Source organism: Schistocerca cancellata, chromosome 4, assembly GCF_023864275.1.
Source record: "Schistocerca cancellata isolate TAMUIC-IGC-003103 chromosome 4, iqSchCanc2.1, whole genome shotgun sequence".
In the NCBI taxonomy this organism is placed as follows: Eukaryota; Metazoa; Arthropoda; class Insecta; order Orthoptera; family Acrididae; genus Schistocerca; species Schistocerca cancellata.
In genome coordinates this window covers 905,841,779-905,865,628 of record NC_064629.1, presented here as the reverse complement: position 1 = coordinate 905,865,628, position 23,850 = coordinate 905,841,779, and the positions used below count along the sequence as shown (strand labels likewise).

The 23,850-nt window shown below is 48.0% G+C and overlaps 1 protein-coding gene across 1 annotated transcript in view; it reads right to left on the bottom strand.

Annotated features, from left to right (window-relative positions):
• The window catches only part of LOC126184498 (uncharacterized), a 172,804-nt gene extending 150,814 nt beyond the window's left edge, over positions 1 to 21,990 (bottom strand). Inside the window, exon 1 of the mRNA XM_049926891.1 lies at positions 21,904 to 21,990. Within this exon, the coding sequence (XP_049782848.1) occupies positions 21,904 to 21,990 (87 nt within the window). The remainder of the gene's footprint in view (positions 1 to 21,903) is intronic.
• Between the last annotated feature and the right edge of the window lie 1,860 nt (positions 21,991 to 23,850).

The window sequence follows — 23,850 nt, the reverse complement described above, 5'->3', positions numbered from 1 at the left end:
CCCGCCTTGATGCGCGATGGCAGCTTAACACAATCGAAGGTCAAGAAAAGTGTCCGGGTCGGTACAAGGTTATTGTTGACCTTTTTCATGACCCTATGGACAGCCGTCACGCCCTGCTCAGCGAGGAAAGATTGAAGCTCCTCGTCAGTCAATCCGTCGAGGGAGCTACTATAGACTACACCACGAGACGAATTCAAAGTTCGGTGGGCCTCCACCCGGACAGGGAACGTGTACAAGAGTGTGGCCCGAAGCAGTTTTTGTGCCTGAAAGGCTTTCTCAGTTTCTAGTAATAAGGTACCGTTACGCAACCTGGTACAAGATTTGACAGATCCGGCTATGGCATCTACGCCCTTCTGAATAACGAAAGGGTTGACAGAGGAAAAATCCTTTCCGTCCTCAGATCGAGAAACTACGAGGAACTGTGGGGCAGGCGGTAGTACTTTTGTCACTGTTGGCTGGTCACGTTTCCGTTTTTGGGTCGAAGTCGAAAGCGATGGAGAAGAATCCATTGCGGAGGAATCCCCCATGATTGCCAGCGTCTCCGATGGCGCGCTCCTTCCTTGTGGGGACCCTCTCAGAGGGCACTCCCGCCTTAGGTGAATGTTTACACCTCAGGTCACACCTCCCGAGAAACAGACGGAGGGACCAATCGGCATGGTCAGAAGGTATCAGCTCAGGCAATCACCCCTCCCCGGGCCTGGCCTTTACCAGGGGGTACGCGTGTGCCTTACATGTCTACCCAGGGCGGGGACTTACGCGTTACCCCGTCACCGGCTACGCGTGCGAACGCGTGGGTCGGCCTTCAGACACGCACAGGGAGGAAGGAAGAAGAGGAAAAAGAAGAGAGAGAGGGAGAAAGAGGACAGACTGTCTCAAACGCCGAGGCGGAGACCAGAGAAGGCAAGGAGAAGAAGGCAATGAGGAAGCAAGGAGAAGGAGGCAATGAGAAGGCAAGGAGAAAAAGGCAATGAGAAGGCAAGGAGAAAAAGGCAATGAGAAGGCAAGGAGAAGTCAAGGGAAAGAGTAAGGAAGACAGTGAGGTGGAGAAGAGCAAAGAAAGGAACCAACAAAAGGAAGGAAGAAACGAGAAGTGAAAAACCAAAAAGACCACGATTATAGGTCGTGAAACCGTCCGTCTCCGGACGCAGGCGCTAACTACCCCCGTGAGGGGGATGGACTCCTTTTAGTCGCCTCTTACGACAGGCAGGAATTCCTCGGGCCTATTCTAATCCCCGGACCCGCAGGGGGAACACATATTGGATAACCACAGCGACTGCATTGAAGCGATGGAAAAAACAGATGCCTATAAATTCCTAGGATACAGACAAAAAATAGGAATAGATAATACAAATATTAAAGAAGAACGAAAAGAAAAATATAGACAAAGACTAACAAAAATACTGAAAACAGAATTGACAGCAAGAAACAAGACAAAAGCTATAAATACTTATGCTTTACCAGTATTGACCTACTCATTTGGAGTAGTGAAATGGAGTGACACAGACCTAGAAGCACTCAATACACTTACACGATCACAATGCCACAAATATAGAATACATCACATACATTCAGCAACAGAAAGATTCACATTAAGCAGAAAGGAAGGTGGAAGGGGATTTATAGATATAAAAAACCTACATTATGGACAGGGAGACAATTTAAGAAAATTCTTTCTAGAATGAGCAGAAACTAGCAAAATACACAAAGCAATCATTGATATAAATACATCAGCTACGCCATTGCAATTTCATAACCACTTCTACAACCCTTTAGATCACATAACAACAACAGATACGAACAAAGTAAATTGGAAAAAGAAAACACTACATGGCAAGCACCCGTATCATCTAACACAGCCACACATAGATCAAGACGCATCCAACACATGGCTAAGAAAAGGCAATATATACAGTGAGATGGAAGGATTCATGATTGCAATACAGAGTCAAACAATAAACACCAGATATTACAGCAAGCATATTATTAAAGATCCCAATATCACAACAGATAAATGCAGACTTTGCAAACAACAAATAGAAACAGTAGATCACATCACAAGCGGATGTACAATACTAGCAAATACAGAATACCCCAGAAGACATGACAATGTAGCAAAAATAATACATCAACAACTTGCCATAAAACAAACTAATAAAGCAACACGTTCCCACATACAAGTACACACCACAAAATGTACTGGAGAATGATGAATACAAATTATACTGGAACAGAACGATTATAAGAGAGAAAACACCACATAACAAACCTGACATCATACTCAACAATAAAAAGAAGAAATTAACACAACTAATCGAAATATCCATACCCAATACAACAAATATACAAAAGAAAACAGAAAAAAAATTGAAAAATACATACAACTGGCTGAGAAAGTCAAGGACATGTGGCATCAGGATAAAGTTGACATTATACCAATTATAGTATCAACTACAGGAGTCATACCACAGAATATCCACCAGTACATAAATGCAATACAGCTACATCCAAACTTATACATACAACTACAGAAATCCGTAATTATTGATACATGCTCAATTACCCGGAAGTTCCTAAATGCAATATAACATATACCGTACAGTTAAAACGAAGTCACGCTTGATCAAGGTCCGCCTCACTTCCCATTTTTGACCAGACATAACGTCTGAGAAAAGAAACAATAATAATAATAATCCAACGTAGGGAAAATGTGATTGAGGCTACGCACGTTTTCGACTTTAAAAAACGTATAAAATCTGTCACTTTCGTAAGAGACAGAACAGCAGTGTTTCGAAATATCTGTAGTTTAGAAGTAGTTCGAGTGGCTGATATACAACGACGACAACCTCGTCGTGATGAACAGCTTGGTCACTTTCGAAGACACCAGAATAGTGTACAAGACAGTAGTTTTTGTACCTTAAAGTTTGTCGCCGTAGTGACTGGGGTAGAAAACTAACAGGGTGGTTGTACATCGGTTGTTGGACATTTACGTCCTGCATTGGAGTATGAAGAGTGTTGCACTGCAAAAAACTAATACTTCAGAAACCATATGGCTTTAACAATATAGCGTTTTTAGGTGAAGAACTGTGTAGCGTTAGATTGTGTGTGTTTATGCTTCACTAAAAAATATCTGTTTCCGGTACCCTTCTGTTACTGACTCCAGGCACTGGAGTAATACTCTAGAATTGAGAGCACAGTCGATTTACGCAAAATGTTTCACACAATCAGTCTTCAGCTCCAGCATGCAGAAATCTCACGTCGCTTCTTAATTGTTTTATATCAGCACAACAGTCTCTCATGCCTACTATACGCCGATATTCGTCGTTAACCACCTCGACATGCACTCATCTGGACGGATGTTATGCACTTAAGTGGGTGCCATGAGAAAGACGGTTGTGGAACAGTGTTCGCTGATGAGCAGTTACAGACTCAGATCGCTCTGTTCCTTCGTGAGATGTGGAAGGTAATTCTCCTCAATAGCAGATTAAATCATCGACCACGCAGCGTGGGGATCTTTCAATCTCCAACTTTGCCTTATCAATGTGAGAATAGTCTGACTCCCATCCACATACGGAAAGGTGGCCAGTCGCAATAATAAATGATACACTATGAGATACTAGAAATATGTAGATAACCTAGTTGCATTGGAATAGAACGTTGTCCGGAATTCTTTGGTGGACAAGATCAAATGCACATACTACAGTCATTTTCCTGCATTCTCAGTCTAGTATATGGTACTCGCGAAGTAGTGTAGAGGTGGTTTGGAGATGACACTTCGGAAGCATTCTCCTGTGTCATTGGCTGGCGTTGAAATTACGGAACAGCTCGTAAAATTGCGAAAGTTGCTCAAGTTATCAACTGTGGTGCTTGCTACAGTACGTCTTCCCGTCGCATCTGTTCACTGGTATGCTGCTGATTACCACATAATGATTGACGAAAACCAATTGACTCAGATGGTGAGAGCATTGGCGGAACACTGATCATCTGCTACTTGTCACTGTGGAACGTGGGACTAACTGTAGAGGTCACCTTCTGTAGACAGTTGTTTTGAGACGTTCAGCAGTGTTTCCGACTTTTCCTATTTCCATATGCTGCAACGCTATCTACTTTTTGTTCCATTATTAGGATAACAGTACCTCTTTCTACTTCTACTACCGCACACGTGATGTGAACATCACCTTCTGGGAATGGTCAGCACTGTTACAATGATCATGTGCATGACTGCAAAATGATGAACCAATGCTCTTCGCAACAGAATACCAAGACATCTGCTGCCCCATCACTGTGGTAGATAAGATTAAACGTCTAAGTCATCATCTTCGGACAGGTTTTTGTAAATGGTCCACAATGCTGCAAACTCCTCCAGTTTCCATATGTTGTGATGTCTTCCACATTTTGGTCAATAAGAAACGTCACCTCTGTGTTTTAGTTCTACCATCCTGTGTGTTGTTGGAGAAGCATAGTTTACACTATGTGCACAACATGTTGATGTCAGTTTACGACCTGACACAGACCTCAGTCATGGTAGGAAAACAAAATGTATAGCGGTGTACACAGCCGTTGTCATACACTGCTTGGACATCTGACAGCAGAAAAACAATATGAGAGAATAGCACACTGGACCCTCTATTGTGCTTGATAGTCTGTGGGACATGGTCTTCCTCCACTAGAGGTGAAAAAAACTTTACCCAGGTCTGTGCAAACAACTTCAGTCATTTACGACCTGCTCCAAAGTTCAATCATTGACGACCAGCTTCAAAGCAATAATACTCGTGTATGTAATATTGCCAATGTCAACACGCGCACACAGATGATATTTGTTTCTTGATGTATCAGTAAAGAGAGGCATGGTAAAATATTATAGAATGTTCTATCACAAGGAGTGATATGACTGGTTACGGTTTGGATGAAGATAGTTTATAGATTTTTTTCTTAGTCATGATGCTACAAAACAACGATGAGAAGTGCTCTTGAATGTAATAAATGTATGTATAGATACTGATTGGTGTTGGTACCTCAGACATCTGAAACTTATCTAATTCCCTCATGCGTGATATCTGTAATTTGAACATGTTGAATGCTCCCAAACGACACTGATTTTACTCATGAAACTAATAGAAATAGACTGTATCTGTTCTCGGCCAGTCATGATTCTTTCCATTGTTATCGTTATAATTGTGTTTAAAAAATATATATTACGCACTTTCGTCTGTTATGAGGGTTACCCACGAAGTAGTGCTGCTCATTTTCTTTCTTCAACAATTCTGTATCGAACATAATGAGAATTACACATACAAAGCAATAGTGTTTTATCTACACACCAAATTTTTCCACGTACTCTCCATCCCATTCTATGGCCTTTCTCCAGCGCTAAACGAGGTCATGTATGCCCTGTCACTACCAATCCTTGTCCTGGTAGCGGAGCCAGTGCTTCACTGTGTGAACCACTTCTTCACTGACAGATGCAGTGCCTAATGTCGAGTCGTAAAGCGTCCGGTCCGGGAATTAACAGTAAAAAACCTAAAATGGAAACCAGCAGCAGTGGGAACGAAAGTCATAAAATTGGAGAAACTAAAGGCAGAAGGAAGGCTTAAAAATTCACTACAGAAGGGGGTAGGTTGTCCCAAAAAAAAAAAAAAAAAAAAAAAAAAAAAAAAAAAAAAAAAAAAAAAAAAAAAAAAAAAAAAAACCTCAAATGACTGACGTCATTTCACTGGCACAAATGAACTCTAGAACGCGATCGGCCGATCGCGTGTCATCTGCTAAAATTGACGATATATCAGGCGACAGCTAAAGACAGGCGCGTAACGGATTAAAATAGGGGCACTCAATTAAAAGGTGTCTTACTGTCCACAGCTAAGAGCAGTGGGGACAGAGTGGGGGAGGATCGCCGCTTAAAAGATGTCGATGGCTAAAAAGGCAGTGCCCTATCCGGAGTCTAGTTAAAATCACCTCCTCCCGACGACGCGCTCGGGAGGAAGAGGTCCAAGCACAAGGAAGAGTTTTCACGTCCCGCAATTTATTTTCGGGAAGTGTCGACCAGTGCGCGTGCCATAAATGAACAACACGACGACATAAAACGCTCCGTAGATCGGCGACGGGAATCGATGGAATAGCTGGCCGAAGAAGAGAGACTGCAGCCTTGGCTGCAATATCGGCCGCCTCATTTCCGCAGATACCAACGTGTCCCGGGAGTCACAGGAACGCCACCGAGACGCCCCCCAGGTGGAGCAAGCGCAGACAGTCCTGAATCCGGTGGACCAGAGGGTGCACAGGGTAAAGAGCTTGGAGACTGAGGAGAGAGCTGAGAGAATCGGAGCAGATAACGTACTGTATCCGCTGATGGCGGCGGATGTAGTGGGCAGACTGGAGAACAGCGTAAAGCTCCACAGTATAGACCGAACACTGGTCGGGAAGCCGAAAGTGATTTGGGGTGTCGCCAACAACATAGGCACTCCCTACACCTAACGATGTTTTCGAGCCGTAGGTGTAAATAAATGTGGCGTCCGTCATGTGTGCACACAGAGCAGCAAATGCCCGACGATAAACAAGTGAAGGGATACCATCCTTGGGAAATCGACAAAGGTCTCTGAGCAGGCAGATCCGGGGACGGAGCCAAGGCGGTGCTGTACCCCAAGTTGTCAAGGAGGTTTTAGGAAAGCGGAAGGAAAGAGAATGGAGCAGTTGTCGGAAACGGACTCCCGGTGGTAGTAGGGAGGAGGGACGGCCTGCATACCCTACATCAAAGGAGGCGTCGAAAAATATGTCGTGGGCTGGATTAGCAGGCATGGAAGACAGATGGCTGGCATAACGACTCAGGACTGCTCGCCGACTGGACAGCGGAGGTTCAGCAGTCTCAGCATAAAGGCTTTCCACAGGGCTGGTGTAAAAAGCTCCAGACACTATAAGTAATCCACGGTGGTGAATAGAGTCGAGACGCCGAAGAATAGACGGCCGAGCAGAGGAGTAGACTATGCTTCCATAGTCCAATTTCGAGCGCACTAAGGCGCGATAGAGGCGGAGAAGGACCACTAGGTCCGCTCCCAGAAAGTACCATTCAGGACACGGAGGGTGTTGAGGGATCGCAGACAGCGAGCCGAAAGATAGGAAATGTGGGAGGACTAGCATAGTTTCCTGTCAAAAATAAGACCCAAGAATTTAGCGACGTCTGAAAACGGAAAGTTGACAGGTCCTAGATGTAAGGAGGGTGGAAGAAATTCCTTACGTCGCCAAAAATGAACACAAACGTTCTTACTGGGAGAAAAACGGAAGCCGGTTTCGATGCTCCAAGAGTGGAGGCGATCGAGACATCCTTGAAGACGCCGTTCAAGAAGGCTGGTCCGTTGAGAGCTGTAGTAGATCGCAAAATCGTCCACAGAGAGGGAGCCCGAGACATCAGGAAGGAGACAATCCATAATTGGATTGATGGCAATGACAAACAGTACAACACTCAGCACGGAGCCCTGGGGTACCCCGTTTTCTTGGGAGAAAGTACGGGAGAGAGTAGTGTTCACCCGCTCCCTAAATGTGCGCTCTGCCATAAATTCGCGAAGAAAAGGGGCAGCCGACCTCGAAAGCCCCAAGAGAACAGTGTGCGGAGGATGCCCGTCCTCCAACAGGTATCGTATGCTCTCTCCACATCAAAAAATATTGCTACTGTTTGGCGTTTCCTGAGAAAGTTGCTCATGATGTAAGTGGAGGGAGCAACAAGATGGTCAACGGCAGAACGATGCTTTCGGAATCCGCATTGGGCAGGTGTTGAAAGACTGCGGGACTCCAGCCACCACGCTAGACGGTAATTCACCATACGCTCCAAAACCTTACAGACACTACTCGTGAGAGAAATGGGGCGATAGCTAGAGGGGAGATGTTTGTCCTTTCCAGGTTTCGGAACGGGAACTACGATAGCTTCCCGCCATCGTCTGGGAAAAGTACTGTCGGGTTGATAAATGCAGCAACATTTGGACGTGGATACCATCCGGTCCTGGGGCGGAGGAGCGAGAAGAAGAGAGTGCATGTTGGATTTCCCGCATGGAGAAAACAGTATTATAGCTTTCGCGATTTTGAGAGGAGAAAGCAAGAGGTCGCACTTCCGCTGCACGTTTCTTCGGTAGAAACGCTGGCGGGTAGTTGGAAGAGCTCGAAATCTCAGCAAAGTGCTGACCCAATGAGTTAGAAATTGCTACGGGATCCACTAATGTATCATGCGCAACAGAGAGCCCAGAGACCGAGGAGAAACTAGGCGCGCCTGAGAACCGTCCAAGCCGACTCCAAACTTCCGAGGAGGGAGTGAAGGTGTTAAATGAGCTAATAAAGAATTTCCAGCATGCCTTCTTGCTATCGCGGATGACGCGACGGCATCGCGCACGGAGCTGCTTATAGCGGATACAATTGGCCAAATTAGGATGGTGACGGAAAATGCGAAGAGCACGTCGCCGCTCACGTATTGCGTCACGGCATGCCTCGTTCCACCAAGGAACTGGGGGGCGCCGGGGCAATTCGGAGGTGCGTGGTATTGAACGTTCCGCAGCTGTAAGAATAACGTCGGTAATATGTGTGACCTCATCGTCGAAGCTGGGAAAGCGACGGTCATCGAATGTCGCTAGAGACGGAAAAAGTGTACAATCGGGTTGGGCAAATTTCCAGCGTCGCGGGCTCATATATGGCAGTTGAGGCTGTAGTCTAAGGACACATGGAAAGTGGTCACTCGAGTGTGTTTCATCAAGGGCGAACCATTCGAAGCGCCGAGCCAGCGGAACAGTACCGACCGCAAGGTCCAAATGAGATAAATGTGTCGTGGAGGCAGACAAAAATTTAGGGACCCCATTGTTGAGGCAAACTAGATCCGCTTGGTGGAAGACGTCTCGCAATAGTGAGCCACGTGGACAAGGATGTGGAGATCCCCAAAGCGGGTGGTGGGCATTGAAGTCCCCAACCAGCAAATAGGGGGGTGGAAGCTGAACAAGAAGATGTAGGATATGAGCTCGTGCCATTGGTGTGGACAATGGAATGTAAACAGTACAAAGAGAGAACGTGTATCCGAAAAGGGAAAGACTGACGGCGACAGCTTGGAAGGAAGTGTTTAAGGGGATTGGGTGATAATGGAGGGTATCATGGAGAAGTATCGTAAGTCCTCCATGGGCTGGAGTGCCTGCAACAGAGGGGAGATCAAATCGGACGGACTGAAAATGAGGGAGAACAAAGCGGTCATGGGGACACAGCTTTGTTTCCTGAAGACAGAAGATGACTGGCGAGTAGGATCGTAAGAGGATCGACAATTCATCCCTATTGGCTCGAATGCCGCGGATATTCCAGTGGATAATGGACATGGGGTGAACAGAAAATGGAGGAATGTGACCGAAGTTGCTGTCAACTCAAAGACTGCTCGGAGCTAGCGACCGACATCATGGAATGGCATTCAGCCGATGGCAGAAGATCCTGATCCATAGGTTGTTCAGGAGCAGCTCCTGCCACCAGCGATCGGCCGGTTGACCGGCCACCAGCAGTGCGCCTCGGCGACACAGAAGACGGCCGAGGGCGATTTCCGCCAGGTGGTGCTGTAGATGGGACACGCCTTGGCGGAGAATGAGAGGAACTGGGTTTCTTTTGAGCCTTATTAGAAGTATGATGTTTAGATGAAGGAGGAACCGATGGTTGGGAAGTTGCGGTGCGTAAAAACTCGTCACGAGTATGCTCTTTTTTGGAAGGCTTGGTGTCTGACTTTTGGGCTCGAGATTTAGCAGAACCCGATGAAGGGTGAGCCATAGAGTGGGCAGGCGAAAGTAGTGAGGTTGAACGGGCGATCTTTGCGCTGGCCGATATGACGACCGTGGCACTACGTCTAGATCTACATCTACATTTATACTCCGCAAGCCACCCAACGGTGTGTGGCGGAGGGCACTTTACGTGCCACTGTCATTATCTCCCTTTCCTGTTCCAGTCGCGTATGGTTCGAGGGAAGAACGACTGTCTGAAAGCCTCCGTGCGCGCTCGAATCACTCTAATTTTACATTCGTGATCTCCTCGGGAGGTATAAGTAGGGGGAAGCAATATATTCGATACCTCATCCAGAAACGCACCCTCTCGAAACCCGGCGAGCAAGCTACACCGTGATGCAGAGCGCCTCTCTTGCAGAGTCTGCCACTTGAGTTTGCTAAACATCTACGTAACGCTATCACGGTTACCAAATAACCCTGTGACGAAACGCGCCGCTCTCCTTTGGATCTTCTCTATCTCCTCCGTCAACCCGATCTGGTACGGATCCCACACTGATGAGCAATACTCAAGTATATGTCGAACGAGTGTTTTGTAAGCCACCTCCTTTGTTGATGGACTACATTTTCTAAGGACTCTCCCAATGAATCTCAACCTGGTACCCGCCTTACCAACAATTAATTTTATATGATCATTCCACTTCAAATCGTTCCGCACGCATACTCCCAGATATTTTACAGAAGTAACTGCTACCAGTGTTTGTTCCGCTATCATATAATCATACAATAAAGGATCCTTCTTTCTATGTATTCGCAATACATTACATTTGTCTATGTTAAGGGTCAGTTGCCACTCCCTGCACCAAGTGCCTATCCGCTGCAGATCTTCCTGCATTTCGCTACAATTTTCTAATGCTGCAACTTCTCTGTATACTACAGCATCATCCGCGAAAAGCCGCATGGAACTTCCGACACTATCTACTAGGTCATTTATATATATTGTGAAAAGCAATGGTCCCATAACACTCCCCTGTGGCACGCCAGAGGTTACTTTTATGTCTGTAGACGTCTCTCCGTTGATAACAACATGCTGTGTTCTGTTTGCTAAAAACTCTTCAATCCAGCCACACAGCTGGTCTGATATTCCGTAGGCTCTTACTTTGTTTATCAGGCGACAGTGCGGAACTGTATCGAACGCCTTCCGGAAGGTGAGGTCGCAAGTCTGCGTGGCCGCCTCCTTTGTTGGCCGAGGAGAAGCAAGGACAGTGCTGTATTTTCCTGTCGGAGGCACGGTGGGCTGGCGACTGACGAATAATTTTCGAGCAGCACAGGTCGACACCTTTTCCTTCACTCTGATTTCCTGGATGAGCTTTTCGTCCTTAAAAACGGGGCAGTCTCGAGAGGAAGCAGCGTTGTCACCCATACAGTTGATGCAGCGAGGGGATGGAGGTGGACAAGCACCCTCATGGGCATCCTTGCCACACGTAACACATTTGGCCGGATTGGAACAGGACTGGCTGGTGTGATTGAACCGCTGACACCGATAGTAACGCGTAGGGTTTGGGACATAAGGGCGAACGGAAATTCTCATAACCTGCTTTGATTTTCGATGGGAGTTGAACTTTGTCAAATGTCAACAAGACAGTATGGGTTGGAACGATGTTCGTGTCAACCCTTTACATGGCTATGAACAGCCGTGACGCCCTGGTCAGACAGGTAGTGCTGAATTTCTTCGTCAGACAATCCATCGAGGGAGCGTGTATAAACGACTCCACGCGAGGAATTTAAGGTACGGTGCGGTTCCACCCGGACAGGGAAGGTGTGGAGCAGAGAAGTACGCAGCAATTTTTGTGCCTGGAGGGCACTGACTGTTTCTAACAACAGGGTGCCATTCCGTAATCTGGAACAAGACTTTACAGGACCTGCAATTGCGTCGACACCTTTCTGAATAATGAAAGGGTTGACCGTGGAGAAGTCGTGACCTTCGTCAGACCGAGAAACAACAAGGAACTGTGGCAACGATGGAAGGACTGTCTGTGGCTGAGACTCAGTATACTTACGTTTGTGAGCAGACATAGTGGAAGGTTGGTTGGTTGGTTGTTTGAGGTTAAAGGGACCAAACAGCAAGGTCATCAGTCCCTTGTTTCAAATAGACTCCATTCTGCTAACGGGACATCTCAGAAAAGGCAGAACAATAAAACGGAAAAAGGGGAAACGTAAAAGGGCAGTCACGTTGCCATTAGTAAAAACAAACGAGGGAATTTGGCAAGAGAACGAACTGAACACTATGCTGAAGTAGCATAGGCAAGACCACCTGTGACTTAAAAGGTACAACCGCTATAATGCAGAAAGTACGTATGGGAATAGAAAAACTAACCAAGCCTTAAAAAGAAGGGGTAAAAACAGAGTAAAAGGGAAAGAAAAGAGGATTCCAGTCAGGGAGGTGAATCGGGAATCTCTGAACACTGCCTACAGTGGGAGACACCCAAACACTCACGGCCCTGCCCCAACACCAGAGGGAGATTAAAAACTTTAAAACTGAGAATAAAAACCACTCTCCCGGAGGAAACCTAGAACCAGAGAGACCATTCGGGAATCGTCAGCCAACATCAAAGGTAAAGTGTGGGGGAGTCTGTACTTAGCACGCAGAGCCAAAAGAAGGGGGCATTCAACCAAAATGTGGGCCACTGACTGGAAGGCTCCACAACCACATAGCGGGGGTGGCTCATCACGCAAAAGGAAACCATGGGTCAGCCTGGTATGGCCAATGCGGAGACAACACAGTGTGGTCGAGTCCTTGCGGGAGAGGCGAAAGGAAGAACGCCATGGGCCTGGATTCACCTTAATGGCACAAAGCTTATTAGACAGTGGGGTAGCCTCCCAAGAACTGGCCCATGACTGTGCAAAGTGGGATTTGATGTGAAGCCGTAAATCCGCTGCAGGAGGGGTTACAGAAAACGGGGGGGTAAGTAACTGCTCCCCCAGCCAAACGATCAGCGAGCTCATTACCCGGGATACCCACATGGCCCGGAACCCATAGGAAGTCAATGGAACAAGCAGCACGGTGAAGATCAGCGAGATGGTCATGGATGGCAGAGACCAAGGGATGGCGCGAAAAACACTGGTCAATAGCAAGAAGGCCACTCATCGAGTCCGTACATAACAAAACGCGGTTGTGTGGGGATTGTTTAATAAAGGTAAGGGCCCGGGAAATTGCCATCAATTCCGCAGTAAACACCCCACATGAGGGTGGCAGCAGATGATTTTCCGTTCCGACAGAGGACGTGAAGGCATACCCAACATGATCAGCAGATTTAGAGCCATCAGTGTAAAAAACAACAGCATCCCGAAACTCCCATAAAATTTGGCGGAAAAAGGAACGGAACACCACCGGGGGGATGGAATCTTTCGGACCGCGGCGGAGATCCATCCGAATTCGAGGTCGAGGAACTAACCAAGGAGGGGTGGAGGGGAGGGAGCGAGGAAGACAGGGCAAAGAAGGAAGCCGAAAATCACGGTTAAGAGACGCAAGGCGCAGCCCAACCGGTAAACCCGCCCGAGGGCGGGAGTCAGGCGGGCGACGTCCATGGTCTGGAAATAGGATAGAATAGGAAGGATGAGCGGGAGAAGAACTGATAGTAAGGGCATAAGACACCAGAAGCTGGGACCGCCGAACAGAAAGGGGGGGGGGGGATCCCAGCTTTAACCAGGAGACTATCAACAGGGCTAGTAGGGAAGGCACCGGTGGCCAAACTGATACCACGATGGTGGACTGGATCCAGCACGTGCAGCGTGGAAGGAGCAGCTGAACCATAAACTTGACAACCATAGTCCAAACGTGACAGAACTAGAGCACGATAAAGACGGAGGAGGAGGGAATGGTCCACACCCCAAGAGGAGAGGGCAAGGAAGCGAAGGACATTGAGTTTACGGAAACATTCTACCTTTAGATGTCTGATATGGGGCAGCCAAGTGAGCTTGTTGTCAAAAAGAAGACCCAGGAAACGAAACTGTGGGACCACAGGCAATCGTTGGGCATCGAGATAGAGCTCTGGATCAGGGTGGATCGTCGTACGGCGACAGAAGTGGACCACCCGCGATTTTAGAGGAGAGAATTGAAACCCATGTGAGAGGGTCCATGCAGAGGCACGCCGTATAGCTCCCTGGAGCTGCCGCTCTGCAGATGCCATCGAAGAGGAACTAACCCAAATGCAGAAATCATCCACATACAGGGCAGGGGCGACCAAAGGACCGACAGAGGCCAAAAGTCCATCGATAGCAATGAGGAAAAGGACACTCAAGACAGAACCCTGTGGGATGCCTGTCTCCTGGGTCCGTGGAGAACTAAAAACAGTACCAACTCGAACTCTGTATGACTGATTGAACAGGAAGTGGCGGATAAAAATCTGGAGTGGGCCCCGAAGACCCCACTGATGAAGGGTAAGTAAGATGTAATGGCGCCAGGCCGTGTCATAGGCCTTGCAAAGTTCAGAAAACACTGTAACCAAATGGCGGCGCTGGGAAAAAGCCTGCCGAACTGCGGATTCCAAGCGAAGTAAATGATCGATTGGAGATCGTCCCTCTCGAAAGCCACACTGGTAAGGGGACAATAGATCCCGAGATTCGAGGACCCAAGTGAGCCGATGGGCTACCAGCCGTTGAAGTAACTTACAACCAACATTGGTCAAACTAATTGGCCGATAGCTGTCAACAGATAGGGGGTTCTGACCAGGCTTAAGGACAGGAACCACAATGCTATCCCTCCACTGAGAAGGGAAGTCACCCTGGAGCCAGATACGGTTAAACACCCAAAGAAGATGGTGCCGTTGTGGAGCACTGAGATGTTGAAGCAGCTGGTTATGAATGGAATCTGGGCCAGGGACCGTATCATGAGAAGAAGATAGAGCAGAAAGAAATTCCCATTCAGTGAAAGGGTCGTTGTAAGATTCTGACTCACAAGTGGTGAAACATAAGGTGACAGCTTCAGCCTGCTGTTTTTGATGAAGGAAAGCAGCTGGATAGGAGGCCGACGCTGATGCCACTGCAAAATGGGTCGCAAGATGTTCTGCGAGAACTAATGGGTCCGTACAAATGCCATCTGGGAGGTGAAGGCCTGGAGGGTGGACTGCCGATGGCAACCTTGGAGAGAGCGAAGTGTAGCCCATACCCGTGACAGAGGGACAGTGGAACCAAGGGAAGAAACGAATCGTTCCCAACATATCCGCTTGCTCTGTTTGATTAAATAACGGGCTTTAGCGCGAAGGCGCTTAAAGGTAGAAAGGCTGGCTACAGATGGGTGCCTCTTGAAGTGTTGCAAAGCTCGACGGCGATCACGGATGGCAATGGCAATGGCCGTACTCCACCACGGGACTTGCCGACGACGAAATTGTCCAGATGAGCGCGGGACAGCAAGGGTAGCAGCGCGAACAATCGCGTCAGACACGTCACGTAGGACGTCATCAATACAACCCGACAAAGAGGGAGAAAACTCGACCTGTGCAGTGTATAGAGGCCAATCGGCGCGGTGGAAAGACCAACGAGGTAACCTGTCCATCGGGGAGCGGGAAGGGAGCGTGATAATCAACGGGAAATGGTCACTATCACAAAGGTCGTCGTGTGGCGACCAGTGTAATGAAGGGAGGAGAGAGGGAGAAGAAAGAGAAAGATCAATGGCAGAAAAGGTACCATGACCAGCACTGAAATGAGTAGGGGAGCCATCATTAAGAAGGCACAGGTCGTGGTCTGCAATAAATTGGTCTATAAGAAGACCTCGTCTAGATGGAAAGGCACTGCCCCACAAAGGATGATGAGCATTAAAATCCCCAAGGAGGAGGAAGGGAGGAGGAAGTTGCTGAAGAAGGGTGGTTAAGGCAGCAGGTGTAAGAGTCCTGTCAGGAGGGAGATAAAGATTGCATACTGTGACTGCCGAGTCTAGGTGGACCCTAACAGCAACCGCTTCCAATGTAGTTTGGAGAGGAATCCACGTGCTAGCAATGTCTGTACGGACCAACGTACAAACGCCACCAGAAGCCCGCAAGGGTCCGACCCGATTTCGACAGAAAACACGGAACCCACGGAGGGTCGGTGAGTGAGCATCAGTAAAATGAGATTCCTGGAGAACCACACAAGCTGCTGAGTAGGACAAAAGAAGGGATTTCAATTCCGGAAGGTGACGATAATAGCCATTACAATTCCATTGGAGAACCACAGAACAATGGTTTAAATGAGGGCTGAACACGCTAAATCCAGTCATACCGCCGGGTCCCCACCCGTCACCGACAAGGAGGGGGCGACATCCATAAACGACAGGTCAGAATCCGGTTGTGAAGTCGGGGAAGGGACCTCCGGTGACACCAGAGGCTCTTTGTCCCGGGACTTATGTTTCTTCTTCTTTTCAGGCTGAGATCGAGGAGGGCTGTGTGGCATAATGGAGCCAGCTGCAGCAAGATCAGGAACAGAAAGAGACCGGGCGACCTGGGGGCCGATAGACCGCGGCTCTCGCGGTCGCCGCGCTGCAGCAGACCTTTGACCTGAAAGGTGCCGGAAAGGGGCATCCCTGGAGAGGCGCCCTTGACCGGCAGACGCCGAAGGAGTGGGACACTTCTCCGGCTGGGGAGGGGGAGCAGCGCCCAGAGGAGAAGGTGTGGGAGCCGCAGGGGAGGGGGGAAGGAGAGGGGTCCGGGATGGGGGTAAGGAAGGGGGAGGAAGGGATGAAGATGTAACCAAGGCGTAACTAGATGTCATGGACACAGGGTGCAATCGTGCATATTTCTTACGGGTCTCTGTGTAGCTTAAACGATCAAGGGACTTATACTCCTGTATCTTTTTTTCTTTCTTATAGACTGGGCAATCTGCTGAACGTGGAGAATGACTACCATGACAATTTACACATACAGGAGGGGGAACACAGGGACTCCCCTCATGGAGTGGACGTCCACAGTCACCACAGAGAGGGTCCTGGGAACAGCGAGAAGACATGTGGCCAAAACGCAAGCACTTAAAACACCGCATAGGAGGTGGGATGTACGGCTTCACATCACAGCGATAGACCATAATCTTAACTTTCTCAGGAAGGGTATCCCCTTCAAAGGCCAGGATAAAGGCACCAGTATCAATACGATTATCTTTAGGACCCTTCTGAACACGCCGAACAAAGTGAACACCCCGCCGTCCGAGATTGTCCCGAAGTTCCTCATCAGTTTGAAGGATGAGGTCTCTGTGAAAAATCACACCTTGTACCATAGTTAGAGACTGGTGAGGGGTAATGGACACGGGAATTGTGCCAAGATGGGTACAGGCACGAAGGGCCGCAGATTGGACAGCCGAAGCAGTTTTTATCAGCAACGAACCCGACCGCATCTTGCTCAGGGAGTCCACTTCGCCGAACTTGTCTTCAATGTGTTCCACAAAGAATAAAGGTTTGACACTAGTGAAAGTATCTCCATCAGTCCTGGTGCAAACTAGAAAACGGGGGAAAGGTTTTGCCCCTAGACGACGGGCCTGACCCTCCTCCCAGGGGGTAGCCACGGAAGGGAAGGCCGAAGGGGCAAGAGAAGCAGCACTTGAGGAATCAGTACCACGCAGAGAAACGGCCGCAGAAGGGCGGCCAGAGTTTTGGACCCGTATGCGTTTCATCTGCATAGCGTCCGCCCTGATACCACCCACTCCTATCAGGGGCTCTCCTCACGGGCGCCACCCAGCCAAAGCAAGGGCCGTCTGGCACGGCGGCCATTGCCGGGAGTTCCGATGCTCCAGGATGACGAGCATGCATGAGGAGGTCACAGCTCAGGTATCAGAAGTGTGATCCCTGTGTGTTCAGGGGGCTCAACCAAAAGGGTACATAGCGACCCCACCACACGGGCTGGCTACCATGCTGGCTATGCACCCTAGCATCAGACAACGACGTAAAAGAAAAGGTGGAATGTACTAGGAGGGCGCATGTCGGAGACACTAGGTAAGGTGCTCTTCCCCAAATGGCTCACACTACGGAAGAGAAATTTTGGAATGGAGGTCAAACCCCAGAGGGGGACCAAGGAATGCCAAAAGGAGGAGATGATTATGCAACAAAGCCAGAGCATAAAACCAACAGAACCAGGAGGATACCGGGGGCCAACATAAGCAAGGACACCAATAGAGGGAGAGGAGAGGGCGAGGGGAAACATAGTGGAAGGTGAGGAAACCATTGCGGAAGAATCCCCCATGATTACCAGCGTCTCCGATGGCGCGCTCCTCCCTTGTGGGGGTCCTCACTGAGGGCACTCCCGCCTTAGGTGATTGTTCACACCTCAGGTTACACCTCCTGACAAACGGACGGAGGGACCAATCGGCACTTTCCGAAGGTATCAGCTCAGGTAATCACCCCTCCCTGGGCCTGGCCGTTACCAGGGGGCACGTACGTGTCCTACCCGTCTACCCGGGGCGGGGAATTACGCGTTACCCCGTCACCGGCTACGCATGGAAGTGCGTGGGTCGGCCTTCATACACGCACAGGGAGGAAAAAAGAGAAAGGGAAAGGAAAGAAGAGGGGTCTCAAACGCCGCAGCGGAGAAAAATGCAGAGAGAAGCGGGAAGGAAAAGAGAATGACAGAGGAAGGACGAAGACTTGCAAGTATAGAAAGCAAGGAATTTGTAACAGTGTAGAGCGTCCGTCTCCAGACGTAGGCACAAACCATACTCCCAGAGGGGGAGAAAGGGAAGGAAAGAGCCAGAGGTGAGGGGAGGGGGTGAAGATGGGGGAGGGGGAAGGATGAGGAAAGGTAAGGTATGCAGCCCGGAAAGGAAGGAGGGCCACATTAGCTCAGGGTCCCGTGATCGCTACGCACGTATCCACAGAAGAGTTGTGGACCCCCTGGGGGGAGCGCTAAGGTTGTCCTCGAGTCTGTTCCTCTACCTGATCTTCATAACACGCTCCATTATCTTTAGTACACTATTTAGCACATACTGTGCATTAATTTGCATTTCTTGAGTTGACGCTTGTGTCCAGGAAACTGGATACAATTTATTGTTCAACGTTTTGAGCTTTGTATTTTGCAACTGTGCATACCACCGAATGGTGTACAATGCTAAACAGAGTGAAGCGTGTGGCCGCCGGAAGGCACACGGCGTTGTGCGCGAACCGCTACTGTGTGCGCCGGCGGCCCTAGCGACATTCAACGTGTTAATGCAGGATCCCAAACCTTGCTGAGCTTGTATCAGGCGTCTGTGTTGCTGAAATTTTCTATAATCATCTCAAACTCAAGAACCAAAGCGTTTCTGATAGGAGTTTTGTTGCGTCCTCATCCATGGCCCACCCAGTTCTGTGACAGTAGGGGGATGATGGGGTTCCAACTACACTTCTATATGAACTTTATATGCGAATTAAATTGAGCAATTAATTGCCCCAAACCCAGATGACGTCATGGATCTTCCCCAGGCAGCTTTTGGGCCCCCGTTCCCCCCCCCCCCCCTCTCTCCCACATGTTCTATTGATGCGAGCTACGAATTGTGGAGCAAATCTTTTGCCCCAAGGCTTTGCTGACATGCTGCCCAACCCCTACCTGGGAACTGGCAGGAAATTCAAAATGGGGGTCGCCCTTTCTGGGACTCGAATCCCCATCCTTCTACGCAGAAATCCCAAGTGCCGGCCTGTGTGGCCGAGCGGTTCTAGACGCTGCAGTCTGGAACCGCGCGACCACTACGGTTGCAGGTTCGAATCCTGACTCGGGCATGGATGTGCGTGATGTTCAAAATGGTTCAAATGGCTCTGAGCACTATGGGACTTAGCATCTATGGTCATCAATCCCCTAGAACTTAGAACTACTTAAACCTAACTAACCTAAGGACAGCACACAACACCCAGCCATCACGAGGCAGAGAAAATCCCTGACCCCGCCGGGAATCGAACCCGGGAACTCGGGCGTGGGAAGCGAGAACGCTACCGCACGACCACGAGATGCGGGCTGTGTGTGATGTCCTTAGGTTAGTTATGTCTAAGTAGTTCTAAGTTCTAGGGGACTGATGACCACAGCAGTTAAGTCCCATAGTGCTCAGAGCCATTTGAACCATTCGCTACACAAGGAGAGCCTACAATCACAGTACACCTCAAAAACCGACGCTCTCATACAACTGGTATTACCTTGCTGGGAATAATATTGACAAAACCACTTTAAACTAGTGGAAGACGTACTCATTCCACATACGATCAACCCTTACCCTACAAGCTGGCGAGACAATGGCTGATGTGGAAGATAGAATCATTATTTTGGGCGGGAACTGTGTTCAACTGACGAGATGCTGGTGCTGGACAGAGAGGAATTTATTAAGTGTATTACCTGCAAGCATACAGCTGACGACTGTGTCTACCACTATTTGACGTTGACTTCGCTACCAGCACCTCCTGTGGCGTTGCTCAACGATCAGCCTGCAGCCCTGGTGCTCGAAATTCAGGAAGATTGATACCCACAACAACTGATGGAAAATGCTTCACTGTTCTAATTACACATCGAAATTGTCATGAAAAAGCTAGCATTCGTAAACAATGAATCAAATGCAACACATCTACTGGGATTGAGAAAATAACTCCTGAAAAAATCAACCCAAATAGGTGATACCAGGAGAGAGAGGCAGCAGCTGCACGTGTATTTTCCTAGATGTGCAGTCACTAACAAGCAAGCTAAGATCCAGTCTTACCTTCGCCCTCCTCTCTCCAGTCAGCCCTCCCTCACATCATCGTAGTTAGGTATACTCCTATATTGACTGTATGAAGACTGGAAATCGGTCACAGATAGACAAAAGACAAGAACAGGATACTTTCTGGAATCCGTTAAACGTATTTCTCACAAAGACTAGATCCCACTGTAACAGCGAAATTCTGGAGAACCCTCCAGACAGCTTTTTCAAACAACCACTACCTGGGAACATCTGGTTTCGCAGGATAGAGCGGATCATGTTATGGTTATGGAAGTTACTGTTCGTTGCACAAAACACACAAACTTTATTTTCCTAAGAACCACATAATTGCACATTGCCTTAAAAGGAACAAATTAAAACAATACGGCTGAAGAAAACTTGCAACACTTCCTGAGCTGAAGGCCCAAAACCACACCAAAAACAAGAACGGTTGAAGGCCTGAACACAAGTTATAAAAATTACTTTAAAGAATACACGCAGCTGAAGGTCTTACTTAAAAAAAATATTTCACGTAAATACTCAGCTGAAAGCCACACACAAGACATTGAACAACTCAGAGGTTAGGGCCTGGATAACAAGAATTTCAGATAGAGCAAATTATTTTTAAAAAAATTAGTTTTAAAGATACAATTTTCAAAATTTTAATTTAAGATGGCAGAAGACCTTGTTTTAAAATTGAAACAAGCTAAATTAATAGATGGCTGAAGGCCTCAAACCGTACATCAGACTAAAATGAAAATCACAATCTGAAACCAACAGAACAGTGGTGCTCAGAAGTGTTCCAGGGGTCGGCTTGAAGAGGTAGCTCTAACGTAAGGTGAGGTGAGACAGGTAGCCAAGAGTTAGGTTAAATAATAGGATGGAAAACCGACCCAGGGACGGCTGAAGGATCGTCCAACAAGCTAATCAATTCTCTTCTGCCCGACCAATGCTACGACAACGGAAAATATCAGCCGAGGACGAAGATACCAGCCACACTAACTCTTCAAAATGGTCACTAATAACAGCCAAGGCACAATAACCACTCTTAACAAAAAAATTTTGAGCAAACAACTGAAAGGCTGACTAACTACACACTGTGCCGGACAGCATCAACACGGCGAGGAAAACACACTGCCAGAAAACTATGCTAACGACCAGGGCAGGTAACTGGGGCGTTAACGGCCACAAGACAGAAAATACCGCTGGTGCACTTCACTGATAAGTAACAACTAATTTAATAGTTAAAGACCATATAGGAAGATGGCTGCAAAATTTCGCAGACTCAACCACACCATATGTTGCTGCTAGCCGGAACAGCCCAGAAAGCAACAACTGGCAATGAACAAAGAGATGTCAAAGCAGTTGAGCTTTCATAACAGATTAACTGATCACAATACTTCAGTGTCCAGGTTCAGTGGGCAACGAACCTTGTAGCTCTCATAGCTAGCACCTCACAATCCGACCATGCATGCATGCCACCAGCAATCCCAGCCTGACTCTGCGCCGCAGAGACTTTCTCGCTGCTCTGTCCAAACCGACTGACTGCCACACACACACCACCACCACCACCACCACCACCACCACCACCACCACCACCACCACCCGGAAATATATCTACATCTACATACATACTCCGCAATCCATCATACGGTGCGTGGCGGAAGGTATCTCGTACCACAACTAGCATCTTCTCTCCCTGTTCCACTCCCAAAGAAAACAAGAGAAAAATGACTGCCTCTATGCCTCTGTACGAGTCCTAATCTCTCATATCTTATCTTTGTGGTCTTTCCGCGAAATATAAGTTGGCGGCAGTAAAATTGTACTGCAGTCAGCCTCAAATACTGGTTCTCTAAATTTCCTCAGTAGCGCTTCACGAAAAGAACGCCTCCTTTCCTCCAGAGACTCCCACCCGAGTTCCTGAAGCATTTCCGTAACACTCGCGTGATGATCAAACCTACCAGTAACAAATCTAGTAGCCCACCTCTGAATTGCTTCTATGTCCTCCCTCAATCCGACCCGATAGGAATCCCAAACGTTCGAGCAGTACTCAAGAATAGGTCGTATTAGTGTTTAAAAGCGGTCTCCTTTACAGATGAACCACATCTTCCCAAAATTCTACCAATGAACCGAAGACGACTACCCGCCTTCCCCACAACTGCCATTACATGCTTGTCCCACTTCATATCGCTCTGCAATGTTACGCCCAAATATTTAATCGACGTGACTGTGTCAAGCGCTACACTACTAATTGAGTATTCAAACATTACGGGATTCTTCTTCCTATTCATCTGCATTAATTTACATTTATCTATATTTAGAGTTAGCTGCCATTTTTTACACCAATTACAACGACGACATCTTCCCGTACACCACAGCATCATTAGCAAACAGCCGCACATTGCTATCCACCTTATCCAAAAGATCATTTATGTAGATAGAAAACAACAGCGAACCTAACACACTTCCCTGGGGCACTCCATATGATACCCTCACATATAGCGGTCACACGAAAGATGGTACAGCAATACTGGTATCAATGAGCGCTGATCCTGCTGCCACTGACGGAGGCAAGTCAGCAACTCATTGTGGTAGTAACTCAAGGATAAATAAGACGCCACTCGATTGTGACAAAATGTCAAAGAACAAACGCCATGAACCGAGCTGGACATGGCTGAACTACCCCCCTTCAAACACCAACCCGGGGGATAACTCAATAATTGGGCTAACCAAATTTAACTTGGCTAAGGTGAACGCGGTATTGCTTACTGGTGCGGTTATTCTTAACAAGCAGATTAACCAGGCCGAAAATACGCACCATGGTGCAGGGGCACCTGCCTGCCGGGAAAATTACGGACATAGACCTCATCTCCTGGCCTTCCCCTTAAGGCTCGCCGATTACGATTGTAATGCTCAGCTTGTTCGTTATGTCTGGCACGGTTCCAGTTCTCCTCGATGACTTGAGTGGTAATACCCGCCGGAATTAGACCCTGAATTCCCACAAATTCGAAAGAGGGGAATTAAAAGGATAGGCAAGAATCAAGGAGGCCAGTGTAGCTTTCGAAGCCTCATGATTTGCGGTACTGAAAGCAAAACTAAGACAAGGAAGACTATAATCCCACTTGCTAGGCGTCTTGTGATGGTAAATAATCAATGCGGATTTAAGATTTCGATTGACCCTCTCCAAAAAAGATCTCTGCGGATAATTCGGCGTAGTAGTGACATACTTGACACCGTTCTGAAAACAGAAGGGCTCGGAAGAAGCCAGGTAAATCTCTAAAACGCATCAATAATAACCAGTGAGTACCGATGACCTCTGTTAGTACGAGGTAAGGGCCCTACATATTCGGTACAGAGTTTGTGCATAGGACAGGATTCGGGCTCAGAACTCAACAGACCCTGTTGAAGAGCATTCTTAGGTTTTGCTGCATTACACAACCGACACCGAAAAACCATCTCTCTCACGTCACGGCCCATCGAGGGCCAAGTCAAA